The 19,147-nt window shown below is 40.3% G+C and overlaps 1 protein-coding gene across 2 annotated transcripts in view; it reads right to left on the bottom strand.

Moving 5' to 3' along the window:
• Positions 1–2,447: 2,447 nt before the first annotated feature.
• The window catches only part of Atg13 (Autophagy-related 13), a 70,819-nt gene continuing 54,119 nt past the window's right edge, over positions 2,448–19,147 (bottom strand). The window contains exons 7-8 of one of the 2 annotated variants that reach the window (XM_071675426.1): positions 15,663–15,800; positions 2,448–3,537 (exon numbers count right to left, since the gene is read on the bottom strand). In XM_071675426.1, the coding sequence (XP_071531527.1) occupies positions 3,319–3,537; positions 15,663–15,800 (357 nt within the window). In that variant the 3' untranslated portion in view covers positions 2,448–3,318. Of the gene's footprint in view, positions 3,555–15,662; positions 15,801–19,147 lie in introns of both variants that reach the window. The other variant, XM_071675427.1, reaches the window with a different exon arrangement.

Genomic DNA, 19,147 nt, shown 5'->3' with positions numbered 1-19,147 from the left:
GGTTATTGAATTTGTTTATGGATGGGGTTGTTAGGGAGGTGAATGCAAGAGTTTTGGAAAGAGGGGTAAGTATGCAGTCTGTTGTGGATGAGAGAGCTTGGGAAGTGAGTCAGTTGTTGTTTGCTGATGATACAGCACTGGTGGCTGATTCAGGTGAGAAACTGCAGAAGTTGGTGACTGAGTTTGGTAAAGTGTGTGAAACAAGAAAGCTGAGAGTAAATTTGAATAAGAGCAATGTTATTAGGTATAGTAGGGTTGAGGGACAAGTCAATTGGGAGGTACGTTTGAATGGAGAAAAACTGGAGGAAGTGAAGTGTTTTAGATATCTGGGAGTGGATTTGGCAGTGGATGGAACCATGGAAGCGGAAGTGAATCATAGGGTGGGGGCTGGGGCGAAAGTTCTGGGAGCGTTGAAGAATGTGTAGAAGTTGAGAACATTATCTCGGAAAGCAAAAATGGGTATGTTTGAAGGAATAGTGGTTCCAACAATGTTATATGGTTGCGAGGCATGGGCTATAGATAGAGTTGTGCAGAGGACAGTGGATGTGCTGGAAATGAGATGTTTGAGGACAATATGTGGTGTGAGGTGGATTGATAGAGTAAGTAATTATAGGGTAAGAGAGATATGTAGTAATAAAAAGTGTGTGGTTGAGAAACCAGAAGAGGGTGTTTTGAAATGTTTGGTCACATGGAGAGAATGAGTGAGGAAAGATTGACCAAGAGGATATATGTGTCAGGGGTGGAGGGAATGAGGAGAAGTGGGAGACCAAATTGGAGGTGGAAAGATGGAGTGAAAAAGATCTTGAGTGATTGGGGCCTGAACATGCAGGAGGGTGAAAGGTGTGCAAGGAAGAGAGTGAATTGGAATGATACGGTATACCGGGGTTGACGTGCTGTCAATGAATTGAACCCGGGCATGTGAAGTGTCTGGGGTAAACCATGGAAAGTTCTGTGGGGCCTGGATGTGGAAAGGGAGCTGTGGTTTTGGTGCATTATATGACAGCTAGAGACTGAGTGTGAACGAATGTGGCCTTTGTTGTCTTTCCCTAGAGCTACCTCGCGCACATGTGGGGGAAGGGGGGTTTTATTTCATGTATGGCGGGGTGGCGACAGAAATGATTAAGGGCAGGCAGTATGAATTATGTACATTGTAAATATGTATATGTCTGTGTGTGTATATATATGTATACGTTGAGATGTATAGGTATGTATATGTGCGTGTGTGGATGTGTATGTATATAAATGTGTACGTGGGTGGGTTGGGCCATTCTTTCATCTGTTTCCTTGTGCTACCTCGCTAACGTGGGAGACAGCAACAAAGTATAATAAATAAATAACCAACCCTTTAATCATTCTATCATAGACTTCCTTGTAAACTCCCTGTCTTGCATTCTTTCCATGTGCCCAAACCACCTTAAAGTATTACATTGTCCTCACTTTAACATTCCATCATTCATTTGCTTTACATTCCTTGCCATAAACCCCCTCATTACTTTCTCCATTCCATCTACTCAAAACACATAATCCTTTTAAATAACTCATTTCCACAATACGAATTCTTGACCTCTGTGACTTACCCCTTGTCCATGTTTCAGCTCCTAAGGTGCGATTTACTTGATAAGTTAGGAATGAAATTGATTCCCAAGTCTTTTTCATACATAGATTCCTGCAGCATATTTCCTGCTACATGATATTCATAACAAGGCCTTTTGCTGTTACCCATCCCAAGTATTTTACCCTGACTCAAGTTGAACTTCATCAACCATGTATTAAACCAACTTTAGAGTCTGTCAAGGTCCCCTTTGTACGTTGTTTATGTGTGCTGTGCCATCTATAACGTATGCTGCACAGCTGGTAGGAGTATGAGGTACTCGGGCTATATTTTCAGACATCTAAAGGGATTTGTGTGATATTTTTGGAAGGGTTTTTGTCACAACCTAAGATGACAACTAATGGATTTGCATAATAAATAACTATTATCTAGTAAGAAAGACATAACAACAACTATCATGTGTACCATGAGGGTGCAGATATTATACATGCATCCTTGACATTTCTACATGTACCTTCCAGTATAAGTAAAAATTTTTGATAGTAGTGTCCTGGAACAGTGTGTGGGATGCCAATACAAGAATAAATGGCTGTACAGTTTGCCTCGAGGTAAAGGCAGCCATTTCAAGACCTGATCCCCATAAGGGGTAAACTGCCTCCTAAAGGTTAATGGCTGTATACATACACCCCAGCTATATTAAACAGAAAAATGACCAAGGTGTATATGCCCCAGCCACAGCCTGCAGAAAAAAATTATCCGCATGTATACTCCCTAGTCACAGTGAAAAGGTTAAAATGTATCCATGGATTACACTAAGTCTCTATGCCTAACAATACTGTATATTCTTCACTGGTTCCATGAGTACAATGTTCCTATTATTTCCAACAAATGAGACTAGTACAGATGATTTTATTGACAGAAAACTCCTGTTAAATCATTAGCCTCTATCCAGTGCTTCTACATCCCTTTCTGATCTGCCATGTGTATGAGTGTGTATTCATACATATGAGCTTGTATCCTATAACCTGGGAACAGTCCCTTGGGACCACAAGGATCCCAGCCAGGAAAGGCAAGTATCTCTTCTCCCACTTTACCTACAACTTTTGTAAGTGGATTCTTGTAGGCAATGCATATTAATCATATCTTGTATGAATACAGTTATGCAAATAAATAAGTTTACCTTTCAAACTCACACTTCAAATATGTAACATGTTTTAACAAGCAGATGACAGAAGAAACATTGCAAGAAAATATACAAACCATAAAAGTCAAAATAAACACGGCACAACAAAGCATGGCTTCTGGCTAGTTTAAAATTCTGCCTTACTTTCCTAGCACAACCTACAAGTTTTACCATACATCCTAATGCCAGTATTCTAACTAAGAATGGGTTGGAGTACATTAATCAGGCCAATGCATGGAAACATCTTATCTGCATGGATCCCACTATAATACATTTTCCTTGTCTTTATTACTGTACATTGGGAAGAACCAACATACCACTCAACATAAATCTACTCTGGTTACACCTGATATTGCAAGAAAACTGTTAGTTTTTTACACTGAGATGAAATTTATTTCAGGCTGACTCTTCTTTAAAAATGCACAATGGACCTTTAAAAAGAGATGCTTTACTAACAACATAGAAAAAAAGCTTTCCAAAAAAGTTCTTTGATTAATCTCTGCATTACATCTAACACATACGAAAAAATCATCAGGACTATTTACAAATTACAGAGAAGACAAAATATATGATACAAATCACTTTAATCTGGACTATTTGGACTGTTTTCAGAATGTAAAGAATTGACTAATTCAGTGTATTCTTTCACATTAGCTTCAAAAGTCAAAAGCTGCTCAGTCAAGTCACTAATTTCATCCTCTGGTGTGTCAGCAAACATGCGAAGTGGAGGAGCATTTTGGCACTCCCGGTAAAAAGCTCCTAGGTCACTGCCAGTGTCACATGTCCCAGCAAATGGAGTTTTCTGAAGAGAAAAATTATCTAGATACAAATGCAAATGTTGCATGACCTGTCACTTTACATGCAAGATCTTAACTTCACACAATTGTGGTAATGTCTTAAGGAAAACCTTTTTTCTATGCCTTAACTTTGGTAAGCCAAAACCAAAAAAGGCTGCAATATTGTCCCTTTGTATTTTCTTTAACTAAACTTAAAGGGAACAGATATGAGAGCATTATCCTAAAACTGTGTTTTTAAGCATGAAAAGCAATTTCTCTACTGGAGCAGAGCACTACAAACATCAGAGAGACTACATGCTCAGGGATGAGTCAAAACATTATATTTTATCTATGATTTTTTTTCATACTTGATTGACATTTTCTACATTAGCATGGTAGCACCAGGAAATGACGAAGAAGGGCCTGATCTGCTCACATACATTCTCAAGTTGTCATGTGTAATGCACTGAAACCACAACTCCCTATCCCTATCCAGGCCCCACAGACCTTTCCATGGTTTACCCTGGACATTTCACATGCCCTAGTTCAGTCCACTGATAGCATGTAAACCCCTGTATACCACACTGCTCCAATTCACTCTATTCTGTGCATGCCTTTCAGCTTCCTGCATGTTCAGGGCCCTATCGCTCAAAATCTTTTTCAGTCCATCCTTCCATCTCCAATTTAGTCTCCTGCTTTTCCTTGTCCCCTTCACTTTTGTGTTAACCTTGTCCAGCACTAAGTGAGCAGGTGAGAGGGTGTAACTCCCATGTCTGAAAGGTCCTGATAAGAAGGAACGACATGAAGGTAGTGTTTCTTTCTCATGAATTTTGTTTCACACTATAGTCTTATTTCATAAACAGGAATAGTACTGACTAATCAATTACATGAGTGTTCAATATCCCAAAATACTGCACTTTGCACACTAAAATGAAAGTAAGAAGAAAGAGGCTAGCACATTTGGTTAAGACAAGAAAGTGTTGTTTCTTTGTCTCTCTGGAATTGGTTCATACTCTACTTCTATTTCACACAAAGGCACAATATTGGAAATGAACTACCTATCTATCTATATCTCTGATGCTGACTTCCTTCAGAAACTCCCTCAAAGGGGTGGCCAGTGCAAAAGAATTTCCATAACTGGTGAACTCCAGTGCCACTTCTTAAACTTTAGTATCTCACCCTTAACAGGCCACTGGCTGATGGCAACTCAAGTGAAATGCTTTTTGAGGCTCCTCACTAATTTTCCTTCTGACTACTACCTTGTGTACACCCATTGTTCATGCCTAATGCTCCCACCTACTGTTCCTAACTAATGCTTCTAACTAATGTTCCTGTCTAATGTTCAAACCTAACTATTATACTATTTATCTATTATACTTAGTCACTGTCTCCAGCATCAGCGAGGTAGCGAAAGGAAACAGATGTAAGAATGGCTCAACCCACCCACATACACATGTATATATATAAACGCCCACACACGCACATATACATACCTATACATTTCAACATATACATACATATACATACACAGACATATACATATATACACAAGTACAGATTCATAGATGCTAACTTCATCCATTCCTGTCGCCATCCCGCCACACATGAATGGCATCCCCCTCCCCCCATGCGCATGCAAGGTAGCACTAGGAAAAAGACAATGAGGGCCACGTTCATTCACACTCAGTCTCTAGGTGTCATGTGTAATGCACCGAAACCACAGCTCCCTTTCCACATCCAGGCCCCACAAAACTTTCCATGGTTTATCCCAGATGCTTCACATGCCCTGGTTCAATCCATTGAAAGCAAATTGACCCTGGTATACCACATCGTACCAATTCACTCTATTCCTTGCACACCTTTCACCCTCCTTTATGTTCAGGCCCCAATTGCTCAAAATCTTTTTCACTCCATCTTTAAATCACCAATTTGGTCTCCCACTTCTCCTCGTTCCCTCTACCTTTGACACACATGTCCTCTTTGTCAATCTTTCCTCACTCATTCTCTCCAGGTGACCAAACCATTTCAAGACACCCTCTTCTGCTCTCTCAACCACACTCTTTTTATAACGACACATGTTTCTTACCCTTTCACTACTTATTCGATCAAACCACCTCACACCACATATTGTACTCAAACACTTCATTCCCCATACCTCCACCCTCCTCCGCACAACCTTCTCTACAGCCCATGCCTCGCAACCATATAACATTCTTGAAACCACTATTCCTTCAAACATACCCATTTTTGCTCTCCGAGATAACGTTCTCGCCTTCCACACATTCTTCAATGCTCTCAAAACCTTTGCCCCCTCCCCCACCCTGTGACTCACTTCTGCTTCCATGGTTCCATCAGCTGCCAGATCCACTCCCAGATATATAAAACACTTTACTTCCTCCAGTTTTTCTCCACTCAAACTTACCTCCCAATTAACTTGTCCCTCAACACTACTGAACCTAATAACCTTGCTCTTATTTACATTTACTCTCAGCTTTCTTCTTTCACACACTTTACCAAACTCAGTCACCAGATTCTGCAGTTTCTCATCCGAATCAGCCATCAGCGCTGTATCATCTGTGAACAACAACTGACTCACTTCCCAAGCAGACTGCATTACTTGCCCCTCTCTCCAAAACTCTTGCATTCACCTCCCTAACCACCCCACCCATAAACAAATTAAACAACCATGGAGACATCAAGCACCCCTGCCGCAAACCAATATTCACTGGGAACCAATCACTTTCCTCTCTTCCTACTCTTACACATGCCTTACATCCTCGATAAAAACTTTTCACTGCTTCTCGCAAATTACCTCCCACACCATATACTCTTAATTCCTTCCACAAAGCATCTCTATTAAGCCTATCATATGCCTTCTCCAGATCCATAAATACTACAAACAAATTCATCTGTTTTTCTAAGTATTTCTCACATACATTCTTCAAAGCAAACACCTGGTCCACACATCCTTTACCACTTCTGACACCACACTGCTCTTCCCCAATCTGATGCTCTGTACATGCCTTTACCCTCTCAATCAATACCCTCCCATATAATTTACCAGGAATACTCAACAAACTTATACCTCTGTAATTCTCAACAAACTTATACCTCTGTAATTTGAACTCTCAAACCTAATACTTCTGTTTATCATTCCTACCATTTGGCAGGGACAGTGCACAGTGCTCACCACAGGAAAATCTAGAGTAAAAAAGAATGAGTTGTGTGAGATAAGAGATATCAAGTGCTATGTGTGACATGAAGCGACTGTATGTTTGCAGACAAAATGCCACAAATCCACATAAGGGTTAGGCAGAAACAAAAGACAGCTACCAGGGTCAGAAGAATGCAACTTGACATCCACTGAACTAACCCTCATAGCTAACCCTCCCAATACACAGGCACGTAGTACTAGTAATATAGCTCTCTGGTCAGTGGCTACCCACCGCTGACTACATGCCTGCCATACACCCAGTGTATGGCAGGCATGTATGGGTTGGTCCAATATCCTCCATCATTTTGAGCGGAGAGGAAAGAACATGGAGGTCCTTTGTGCTTCATGCTTGACTTATTTCTTTCACATCCAGTGTTGGTGGGAGATAGTCAATATAAGCAAAAATAAAAAAAATTAAAAAATGAAAGTCTGAATGGAGAAAAATTGGAGGAAGTGAAGTGTTTTAGATATCTGGGAGAGGATTTAGCGGTGAATGGAACCATGGAAGTGCAAGTGAGTCACAGAATGGAGGAGGGGGTGAAGGTTCTGGGAGCGATGAAGAATGTTTGGAAGGAGAGAATGCTATCTCTGAGCAAAAATGGGTATGTTTGAAGGAACAGTAGTTCCAACAATATCATATGGTTGCAAGGCATGGGTTATAGATAGGGTTGTACGGAGGAGGGTGGATGTGTTGGAAATGAAATGTTTTAGGACAATACGTGGTGTGAAGTGGTTTGATCAAGTAAGTAATGAAAGGGTTTTGAGATGTGTGGAAAGAAAAGAGTGGTTGAGAGAGCAGAAGAGGGTGTGTTGAAATGGCTTGGACATATGGACACATGGAGAGAATGAGTGAGGAAAGGCTGACAAAGATGATATATGTGTCAGAAGTGGAGGGAACAAGAAGAAGCAGGAGACCAAATTGAAGGTGGAAGGATGGAGTAAAAAGGTTTTGAGAAGATTGGGGCCTGAACATACAGGAAGGTTAAAGACGTGCAAGGAATAGAGTGAATTGTAATGATAAGGAATACTGGGGTTGATGTGCTGTCAATGGACTGAATCAAGGAATGTGAAATGTCTGGGGTAAAGCAAGGAAAGGTCTGTGGGACCTGGATGTGGATAGGAAGCTGTGGTTTTGGTGCATTACACATGACAGCTAGGGACTGAGTGTGAACAAATGTGGCCTTTTTTGTCTGTTTTCCTGGTGCTACCTTGCTGAAGCAGGGGGTAACAATGCTGCTTCCTGTAGGGCAGGGTTGTGACAGGAATGGATGAAGGAAAGCAAGTATGAATATGTACATGTGTATATATGTATGTCTGTGTATGTATATGTATGTATATCTGTATATGTCTGTGTATGTATATGTGTATATCTGTATATGATGATATGTATATGCATGTATATCTGCATGTATGGGTGTATATGTATAAATATGTGTATATGAGTGGATGTCTGTTTCCTGGCATTACAATGATGCAGGAAACAGCAATCAAGTTTTTTTTCTTTTTTTTTTTGCTTTGTCGCTGTCTCCCGCGTTAGCGAGGTAGCGCAAGGAAACAGAAGAAAGAATGGCCCAACCCACCCACATACCCATGTACATACATACACGTCCACACACACGAATATACATACCTATACATCTCAACATATATATACACACACAGACATATACATATATACACATGTACATAATTCATACTGTCTGCCTTTATTCATTCCCATCACCACCCCGCCACATGATATAAAAACCCCCTCCCCCTCATGTGTGCGAGGTAGCACTAGGAAAAGACAACAAAGGCCCCATTCGTTCACACTCAGTCTCTAGCTGTCATGTAATAATGCACCGAAACCACAACTCCCTTTCCACATCCAGGCCCCACACAACTTTCCATGGTTTACCCCAGATGCTTCACATGCCCTGGTTCGATCCATTGACAGCACGTCGACCCCAACATACTACATCATTCCGATTCACTCTATTCCTTGCGCGCCTTTCACCCTCCTGCACGTTCAGGCCCTGTTCACTCAAAATCTTTTTCACTCTATCTTTTCACCTCCAATTTGGTCTCCCACTTCTCCTCGTTCCCTCCACCTCTGACACATATATCCTCTTTGTCAATCTTTCCTCACTCATTCTCTCCCTGTGACCAAACCATTTCAAAACACCCTCTTCTGCTCTCTCAACCACACTCTTTTTATTACCACACATCTCTCTTACCCGATTATTACTTACCCGATCAAACCACCTCACACCACATACTGTCCTCAAACATCTCATTTCCAGCACATCCATCCTCCTCCACACAACTCTATCTATAGCCCATGCCTTGCAACCATATAACATTGTTGGAACCATTATTCCTTCAAACAAACCCATTTTTGCTTTCCGAGATAATGTTCTCGACTTCCACACATTCTTCAATGCTCCCAGAACTTTCGCCCCCTCCCCCACCCTATGATTCACTTCCGCTTCTATGGTTCTATCTGCTGCCAAATCCACTCCCAGATATCTAAAACACTTCACTTCCTCCAGTTTTTCTCCATTCAAACTTACCTCCCAATTGACTTGTCCCTCAACCCTACTGTACCTAATAACCTTGTTCTTATTCACATTTACTCTCAGCTTTCTTCTCTCACACACTTTACCAAACTCAGTCACCAGCTTCTGCAGTTTCTCACATGAATCACCCACCAGCACTGTACCATCAGCAAACAACTGACTCACTTCCCAAGCTCTCTCATCCCCAACAGACTGCATACTTGCCCCTCTTTCCAAAACTCTTGCATTTACCTCCCTAACAACCCCATCCATAAACAAATTAAACAACCATGGAGACATCACATCCCTGCCACAAACCTACATTCAATGAGAACCAATCACTTTCCTCTCTTCCTACACGTACACATGCCTTACATCCTTGATAAAAACTCTTCACTGCTTCTAACAACTTGCCTCCCACACCATATATTCTTAATACCTTCCACAGAGCATCTCTATCAACTCTATCATATGCCTTTTCCAGATCCGTAAATGCTACATACAAATCCATTTGCTTTTCTAAGTATTTCTCACATACATTCTTCAAAGCAAACACCTGATCAATACATCCTCTACCAATTCTGAAACCACACTGCTCTTCCCCAATCTGATGCTCTGTACATGCCTTTACCCTCTCAATCAATACCGTCCCATATAATTTACCAAGAATACTCAACAAAGTTACACCTCTGTAATTTGCGATCAAGTATAATATATAAATGATTGTAAAAAATTTCACATCTATCTATATACCCATGTTTCTGTTGCCCATTCCTCTTGGGAACAACTCAAGGGATAAACTAAATACTGCTCTTCTAATGATATTTTACAATCAAAATTATCAAAATCCTCAAGCAATACAGGATTACATAAAGAAAAATTTTGATGCAGTTGTAATATAATCTCAAGGCCAAGCAAGAGGATGGCAGGGTGCAGGTGGAGGGATATCCTGCTGATCTACCTCCTCCTTCCCTAATCATTCTAGAATCACTCAGTTACTTATGTTATCAATATTTCCCCAGCTCTTTTTAACATACAGAAAATTAGACACAGTAACCGTGTAATTTCAAGGCTAAGTACAAGAGTGGTGGGATATAAGTGTGGTCCTATGCTGGCCTCCCTCCTCCTTGCATAATTCTGCTAAATTCACTTGATGAGTCACTTATTTCTTCAAATTTCTCATGTTATTCTCCATCACCTTTCATCAACTGATATGTGTGATTTATGTTCATCCTCATCACTTAGGTCACTCAACAGCCTATGCATTTTCTACAGTGTAACTGTGTACATGTGACCTATTGGTTGATAGCTTGTACTTATAATGGGAATGGTAAACAGTGATGAGGAGAGCAGATTATGTTTCCGTGCCTTCCTGGCATTGCAGAAGATATCGACAGGCTACTAATAGTTTTCTAGAGTATCCAAGTCTCACCCTGCTTCTCATGGTGACTTCATTGGAACACCCTGAGGGGTAAAACCAAAGGCAGGGGCATTGCCCAGCTCCATCAGGGAATTAGTTTTTAAAACAGACAAATACTTAAGGTGTACTGAAATTTCAGCTTTTTGGACAATACTGAGAACACCTCTGCTTCTGGAAAATACTGCACACAAATTTCCCTCAGCCAGTGACCTGTCAAGAGTGAAGCATAAAAGGCTAAGAAAGAGCACTGAAATCCACCAGTTATGCCAAAGAATAAATGGGATGAGCAATTGAGTGTGATGGCTATGTATGTTAATGAGATGACTGGTGAGAGTAAAAGAAGGAAGCTTGAGGGTAATTTCAGAAGTTATAGACTGGATGTGCAGGGGATTGGGGAAACTCGTATCCTTTGGCAGGTTGTATGGAGTAAAATGGAAATGGTGAATGCAAGTTGTGGAATGGCAGACAGGAGGAGTGCTATGGACAGGAATGAATGAAAATTATGAGGGAATATGGAGAAGGATATGCAATTGTGCTATCACCGAAAGTATGCAAGTGTGTAACAGAACATGGATGGAATGAATAAAGAACAGTGTGAGTGAAAGAAAAGACTGGAAATCTGAAGTATGCATGACTATATGTATACACACCTGTAATTGTGAAGACTGTGCAAGGTTAGAATGAAATGAAGCATTTCTAAAGAAATCTAAATGACCATAAATGGATTAGAGAAGGAGGGAAAGGTAGTTGTGATGGGTGATATAAATGGATATGGCAGACAATGAAAGGTTGAGAAAGGTTGTGGTGGATACTGCAGTTGTAAGAGGATTTTTTTGAGATGAAAAAGGCATATGGTAAATTACTCAAACGGAATGTAACAATGGAAGTTCAGCAAATGAGGGAGGAAAGAATACATGATGTGTAAGTGGAATGTTAAGAAACTATTACAGGAAAGCAAGGAAAAAGTATGTGAAGATTTTGGAAGAAAGTTGAAATAAAGTTTTGGGAAAATAAGAAATTGTACTGGAAGGATGTGAAAAAGGCAAGAGGAGGATGTAAGACCAGATATGTACATGTGAGAAGTAAGGAAGAGGAGTTGCTGAATTAAAAGGAGGAAAGGAAAGAAAGATGGAAAGAGCATTCTGAAGAACTTATGAATAAGTGAGAAGGTGAAGAAGCAGTTATTCCATACACAGGTATGGAGGACAGAAGGAAAAGGATACAGGTGCAGGGACCTTTAGCAAGAAGGAAGGTAAATATGGATATAATAAAGTTGAAGGTACGAGAAGTACCTAGAGTGGATGGAGATTAAAGATGAAATGTTGAAGAAAGGAAGAGAAAATGTTAAACAGTAGATGCAGATTATATGTATTTCAGTATGGAAGTAGAAGGCTGTGCCTGAGGATTGGGGAAAGCAACATTTCCTTTATTCAAAGAAAAAAAAAGGGCTAAGGATGATTGTAGCAGTTACTGAAAATAAGTCTGTTAACTACACCAGGAAAAGGGTACACAGGATTGTTGATTGACAGGGTGATAGAAGTGACTGAATGCAGAGTAAGTGAGGAGCAGAGGTATTTTAAGAAAGGTAAGGGATGTGCAGATCAGATTTTTGTGGTGAGAATGAATGGAAAAGTATCTAGCAAAAGGTAAGAAGCTGTATGCAACTTTTATGGATCTGGAGAAAGCATATGACAGAGATGAGTGGAATAGTTTATGGGGTTTGTTAAGGATATATGGGGTAGGGGAAGAACTGGAGGATGTTGTGAAACCCTTCCACAGAGAAGCAAATGCATCTGTAAGAGTGGACAGAGAGTTAAGCAAATGTTTCAGCACACATGTGGGTGTAAGGCAGGGCTATGATATGTCACCAAGCCTTTATAACATATTTACAGATGGGGTAATAAGAAACATGAAAGTAAAACTAGGGAAAGAGGAAGCAGAGATGGAATGTGGTGGTGAGACATGGTGGCTAGTGATAAGGCTGTTTGTAGATGATACTGAGTTGTTTGCTGAGAGTGAAAAGGAGTTACAGAAAGTTATAAATGTGCTTAATGATGGGTAAAAGCATAGGTAATAAAAGTTAAATGCACGTAAAAGCAAGGTTATGGTATTTGAAAGGAAACAGAGTGAAAGTACAAATTTTGCAAAGCCTATACAGTGAGAGATGAAAGTGTAATAAAATGTTTTACAGATATGGGGGAGAAAGACTGGAAGAGGTGGTAGAATTTAAGTACAGGTACACCACCAAATTTCCGGCAACTGATGGTTCGGCATCTCCTTTAGTCTGGACAAAATAACATGAGGGAACTTGAAATTACCGCAGCCACCAGAGTAGTTTACTGGGCGGTTACAGATGGCGTTGTGTGTAAGGCATCCTTATTTACATTCTTTACACTGCACTTGTTGGTGGTGATACTGCAATTCTGTGAGATTCTTAGCTTCTTTTGCTTAAATTTTACCCTAGCTATGGCTTCTAAGACATATGAGAGTGTCAGTCGTGGTGTCAAACGTAAACACCACTCCATATCGATCCAAGACAAAGTAGAACTGTTGAAAAAAATGGACTGTGGTGTTTTGGTGTGTAAGCTGTGTGACATCTACAGTACTGGTTCATCAACTGTTTATGAAATAAAGAAGCAAAGGGAGAAAATATTGAAATACTATGAAGACAGCAATTCCAAGAAGCAAATGATGATTAGAAAAACTATGAAAGGAGGTAAGAGTACTGAGTACGATTGAGTGATGATGGAATGGTTTCAACAGCGTTGGAGTGATGGAATGGACTTGTCAGGTAGCATGATAACGGACCAGGATAAGTTGTTCCATAAAGAACTTAAATTACAACATGAGCATGACTATAGCGAAGGATGACTTCAAAGATTCAAGAAGTGTCATGGAATTTCCATGAATAAAGTGTGCGGAGAAAAGTAGTCCGCAAACCACGAAGGAGTTGCCAAGTATGTGGACAAATTTGCAAAACTTGTAGCTGATGAGCACCTCGGTTCTGAGCAGGTGTATAATGCAAATGAAACTGCATTATTTTGGTGATGCACACCTAGGAAAACACTAATATCAGAAGACGAAAAAGGCCCTACATGATTCAAACAATCCAAGGACAAACTTACCGTCTTAGGGTGCTCAAACATTTCATCTGTGTTTAATTCAAATTTCCAGCAGTCCATGGTATACTTTAGACATATGGGAGAAGTATAATTAGTGGGTTAGAGGTATGTTGATGAATGAATATTATGTGACCATGGTTGGTCTGACAAAATGGTTAATCCAGCAAGGCTTTGGGACCAAGAGTGCCGGAAAATCGGTAATGTACCTGTATTTAGTAGCTATCTTGGTAAAGTTTATTTATATGAAAAGAGAGATAAAGGTAAGAGCTATACAAGGTATAAGAGTCACTTGGTCCCTTAAAGAATAATAAAGATAGACGTGTAAGAATGGAAATAAAGGTTCACAGGACAGCAAAGTCCTACAAACCCTGACCTCAGCAGCCAAAACAAGGACATGGATTGAGTCACAGAGGTCAAGAATCCAGGCTGTGGAAATGAGCTATTTGGGAGGAATATGTATGACTAGATGGAATCGAAAAAGAAAAGAGGGGGTGTATGAGAGATTTGGTATGGCAAGAAATACATAGGGAATGAACTGCGAAGTGGTAGAGTATGTAAAACATAATACTTTGAAGTGATTTGGTCATGTGGAAAGAATGAAAGAATGTATCTACAAAGAGTATGATTTAAGGGGTTAGTATGAAAGGAAGACCACCTATGACATATCAAAATAGAGAGGATGAGTACTGGAGGCAGACAAATGGTGGAAGTATGGAATGGTGTATGCGAGGGAGGCATGTATGGACAGGGATGAATAGAGACTCTTTTGCCTTAGCCACCCTTGATGGGAGTTCCCAGAGGGAACAGGCATAAGAGATGTAGACAAATAGCTATAAGGTTAATCTTAACATTCAACCAACAGTTGGATGTAAAAATACGTAAATACTGACTAATTCAACAGATGAAACTATGTGGTAAATAATTCCAAGGCTAAGTTTTCACATGTATGTTCCATACTTACGAGTTAGATGTGGACTACCAGTTCTCAGAAATGTAACCCTCCTCTTAAAATGGGTTTCAATTTGGGGCAGGCTCAAATCACTAGTATTAAATAAAGTTTGTGAGGAGATCAGATCTTTCCAGCTGTGAGAACATTAACATTTTGTGGCACACACTGCTCCTTTTTTTGGGAGTAATTTAGGGACACAATCCAACAAAATACTGTCTTGATAATACAAGTTAACATGCAACCTTTCTATACTTGATGAACTCTCTCAAGTGCGAAAACTAAAAAAGTAAGAAGTACTTCAGAAGCTTAATAAACATATTCCACTCTAGAGATGCTGAAATGAGGCTACTGATCAAAACAAAAGAGGACGCTGAGGACAAAAGAGTTCAACACAACAAAAAGAATAATGGTTTAAAAATGAAAGGAAAACATGAGATAACTGTAATTCAAACATGGAAAAAGTGACATATGAGTGACTAACATCTTCATACCACACAGGAATGATATGTTAGGATGTTCAAGACTAGTCACATAGGGAGGGAGAGTATGTACTGGAGACATATGCTGTGATTTGAGAGCCTAAACTCTGAATTACAAAATTTTAAACAATCTTTTAATGAAAACACTCAACTAAATGGAAAGGGGAGAAAGAATACTTCCCACGTATTCCCTGCGTGTCGTAGAAGGTGACTAAAAGGGAAGGGAGCGGGGGGCTGGAAATCCTCCCCTCTCGTTTTTTTTTTTAATTTTCCAAAAGAAGGAACAGAGAAGGGGGCCAGGTGAGGGTATTCCCTCAAAGGCCCAGTCCTCTGTTCTTAACGCTACCTCACTATCGCGGGAAATGGCGAATAGTATGAAAAAAAGAAAAAAGAAAAAAAAAATGGAAAGGAAAAATAATGAACCACTTACCAGTTCAACCATTACAAAGTCTGCCTCATCCCTCAAATGAGTGGACGTAGTAGATTTGTGTGAGCCATCTGAAGCTGTCATCATAGCCTTATCCCCAGTGTCCTGTTGCACCACACCTGTTGCTCCACCTGCTCTCTCCTGCAAGTTTACCACAATTATTAATATATCCATTTTGGCATACCTTTCATCAAGCTGGTTATCATTCAATTTATCTTATGCCCTGGGACTAAATCTGAGGTTGGTGTGAGTCTGTACCCACCTACCTATGAGTACCTACAATGAGATTTTGTCATACTAGTGGGGCTACTATGGTGCATTCACCACTCGACTTGTATGTAAAACAATGTTTTTCTTAACCACCTCATCTCTTTCCCATGCTTGTCTTGTTTGTTGTATAATGCTATCTTTTTTTTTCAGCAGCTACTGTACTCCTCTAGCATAGTTATCTAATCTAGGTTCATCCAGGACTGTCCTCCACTAAAGCTCTAATCTTCTTATGAATGTTTCTCAAGTCCCTCTATTTCAATTGCTTATATTCCCTAGCATCACATTAATCATTAATAATCATCCCAACTTCCTTGCTGAGCATTCTTATATCTTTGTCTTACGTAACTTTGGCATATTTCCAAGAATTTCTCCTCAATGATTCTGTATCATCCTTGTCTGGTTGCTTTCAAGTTCAAAACATTGTTCTTTACTCCATCAATTATTTGCCAGGCATATATCATCATATATTTCTCCCTCTCACACTGGATTTCATGAAGTTACAGTTCTTGTAATTGTTCATAGTAATCTATATGCTCCATTCATCTTACTTTTGGAATGTTTTTGTATTCTTACAATCTTGTTTAGTTCAATCTACTTTACTGGTGACAATACAACATGGCGGCATTCGAGTTTACTTCTTACATAAACATTAAACATTTTCATCACTATCTATCTCTCATTAAAAATGCTCTCAATATCATTCCATGCATTATTTGGTATGAAGGCACTAGCTTTTCAATATGTTCCTTCAATTCAAGCTTTACGCTGATAATTACTTCTTAATCTCTTATGTCTGCTTCCTTCTCTATTTCTTCTTCAGTGTGATCTCTGTATATAGGCAATGCAATGACATTAGCCATCCCATGATGAGTATGACTAAAAATTTCAAATATTTATCGATACAATTATGATGCCCATTCCCTACGGAGACTCCCATTAAAGGGGTGGCTATGGCAAAAGAGTCTCTGCCTATCCCTGTCCTTACAAGCCTCCCTTGCATACATCATTCCATGCATTCTTCCACCATTACTCTCTAACCAGTACTCTTCCACTCTATTTCCCTAAGTCACAGGTGGTCTTCCTCTCACACATATCCCTTTAATTGTACTATCATACACTCTCCCTGTAAACCATCCATCTTGCATTCTTTCAACATGCCCAAACCACCTTAAAGTACTACATTCCACTCACTCTATCACTCCACAATTCATTCCCTCTGGATTCACTGTTATACCCCAACTCCCATACATCCCCTCATTTCTTTCTTCATTCCATGTAGTCATACCATATACTCCTCTCACATAGCCCATTTCCACAGCCTAGATTCTTGACCTCAGTGACTCATTCCATGTCCATGTTTTCGCTTCATTCATCAGGGTCAGAAGGACGATGCTGTCCCGTAATACTTCCTCACTTCCATAATTACACATTCTATCCTTCACTATACATATGTAAGTAGGAGAGATGGCCAGAGAGCATTATTGCATTATGTGTTAATTGATAGGCACACGAAAGAGAGATGTTTGGATGCTAATGTGCTGAGAGGTGCAACTGGAGGGATGTCTGATCATTATTTTGAGGAGGCGAAGGTGAAGATTTGTAGAGGTTTTCAGAAAAGAAGAGAGAATGTTGGGGGGGAGGCAGTGGTGAAAGTAAGTGAGCTTAGGAAGAAGACTTGTGTAAGGAAGTACCAGGAGAGACTGAGTGCAGAATGGAGAAAGGTGAGAGCAAAGGACGTAAGGGGAGTGGGGAAGGAATGGGATGTATATAGGGAAGCAGTGATGGCCTGCGCAAAAGATGCTTGTGGCATGAGAAGCGTGGGAGGTAGGCAGATTAGAAGGGTAGTGAGTGGTGGGATGAAGAAGTAAGATTATAACTGAAAGAGAAGAGAGAGGCATTTGGATGAGTTCTGCAAGGAAATAGTGCAAATGAAAGGGAGATGTACAGACGAAAGAGGCAGGAGGTCAAGAAAAAGGTGCAAGAGGTGAAAAAGAAGGCAAATGAGAGTTGGGGTGAGAGAGTATCATTAAATTTTAGGGAGAATAAAAAGATGTTTTGGAAGGAGGTAAAAAAAGTGCGTAAGACAAGAGAACAAATGGGAACATCAGTGAAGGAGGCTAATGGGGAGGTGACAACAAGTAGTGGTGATGTGAGAAGGTGATGGAGTGAGTATTTTCAGGGTTGTTGAATGTGTTAGATGATAGAGTGGCAAATATAGGGTGTTTTGGTCGAGGTGGTGTGCAAAGTGAGAGGGTTAGGGAGAGTGATTTGGTAAACAGAGAAGAGGTAGTAAAAGCTTTGCGGAAGATGAAAGCTGGCAAGGCAGCAGTTTTGGATGGTATTGCAGTGGAATTTATAAAAAAAAAGAGGGTGACTGTGTTGTTGACTGGTTGGTAAGGTTATTTAATGTATGTATGACTCATGGTGAGGTGCCTGAGGATTGGCGGAATGCATGCATAGTGCCATTGTACAAAGGCAAAGGGGATAAAGGTGAGTGCTCAAATTATTGAGGTATAAGTTTGTATTTATTGAGGATGTAAGGCATGTGTACAAGTAGGAAGAGAGGAAAGTGATTGGTTCTCAGTGAATGTTGGTTTGCGGCAGGGGCATGTGATGTCTCCATGGTTGTTTAATTTGTTTATGGATGGGGTTGTTAGGGAGGTGAATGCAAAAGTTTTGGAAAGAGTGGCAAGTATGAAGTCTGTTGGGGATGAGAGAGCTTGGGAAGTGAGTCAGTTGTTGTTCGCTGATGATACAGCGCTGGTGGCTGATTCATGTGAGAAACTGCAGAAGCTGGTGACTGAGTTGGGTAAAGTGTGTGAAAGAAGAAAGTTAAGAGTAAATGTGAATAAGAGCAAGGTTATTAGGTACAGTAGGGTTGAGGGTCAAATCAATTGGAAGGTAAGTTTGAATGGAGAAAAACTGGAGGAAGTAAAGTGTTTTAGATATCTGGGAGTAGATCTGGCAGCGGATGGAACCATGGAAGCGGAAGTGAATCATAGGGTGGGGGAGGGGGCGAAAATCCAGGGAGCCTTGAAGAATGTGTGGAAGTCGAGAACATTATCTCGGAAAGCAAAAATGGGTATGTTTGAAGGAATAGTGGTTCCAACAATGTTGTATGGTTTCGAGGCGTGGGCTATGGATAGAGTTGTGCGCAGGAGGGTGGAAGTGCTGGAAATGAGATGTTTGAGGACAATATGTGGTATGAGGTGGTTTGA

The sequence above is a fragment of the Panulirus ornatus genome, chromosome 21 (assembly GCF_036320965.1).
Source record: "Panulirus ornatus isolate Po-2019 chromosome 21, ASM3632096v1, whole genome shotgun sequence".
Classification (NCBI taxonomy): Eukaryota; Metazoa; Arthropoda; class Malacostraca; order Decapoda; family Palinuridae; genus Panulirus; species Panulirus ornatus.
This window is presented reverse-complemented; position numbering and strand designations above follow the sequence as displayed.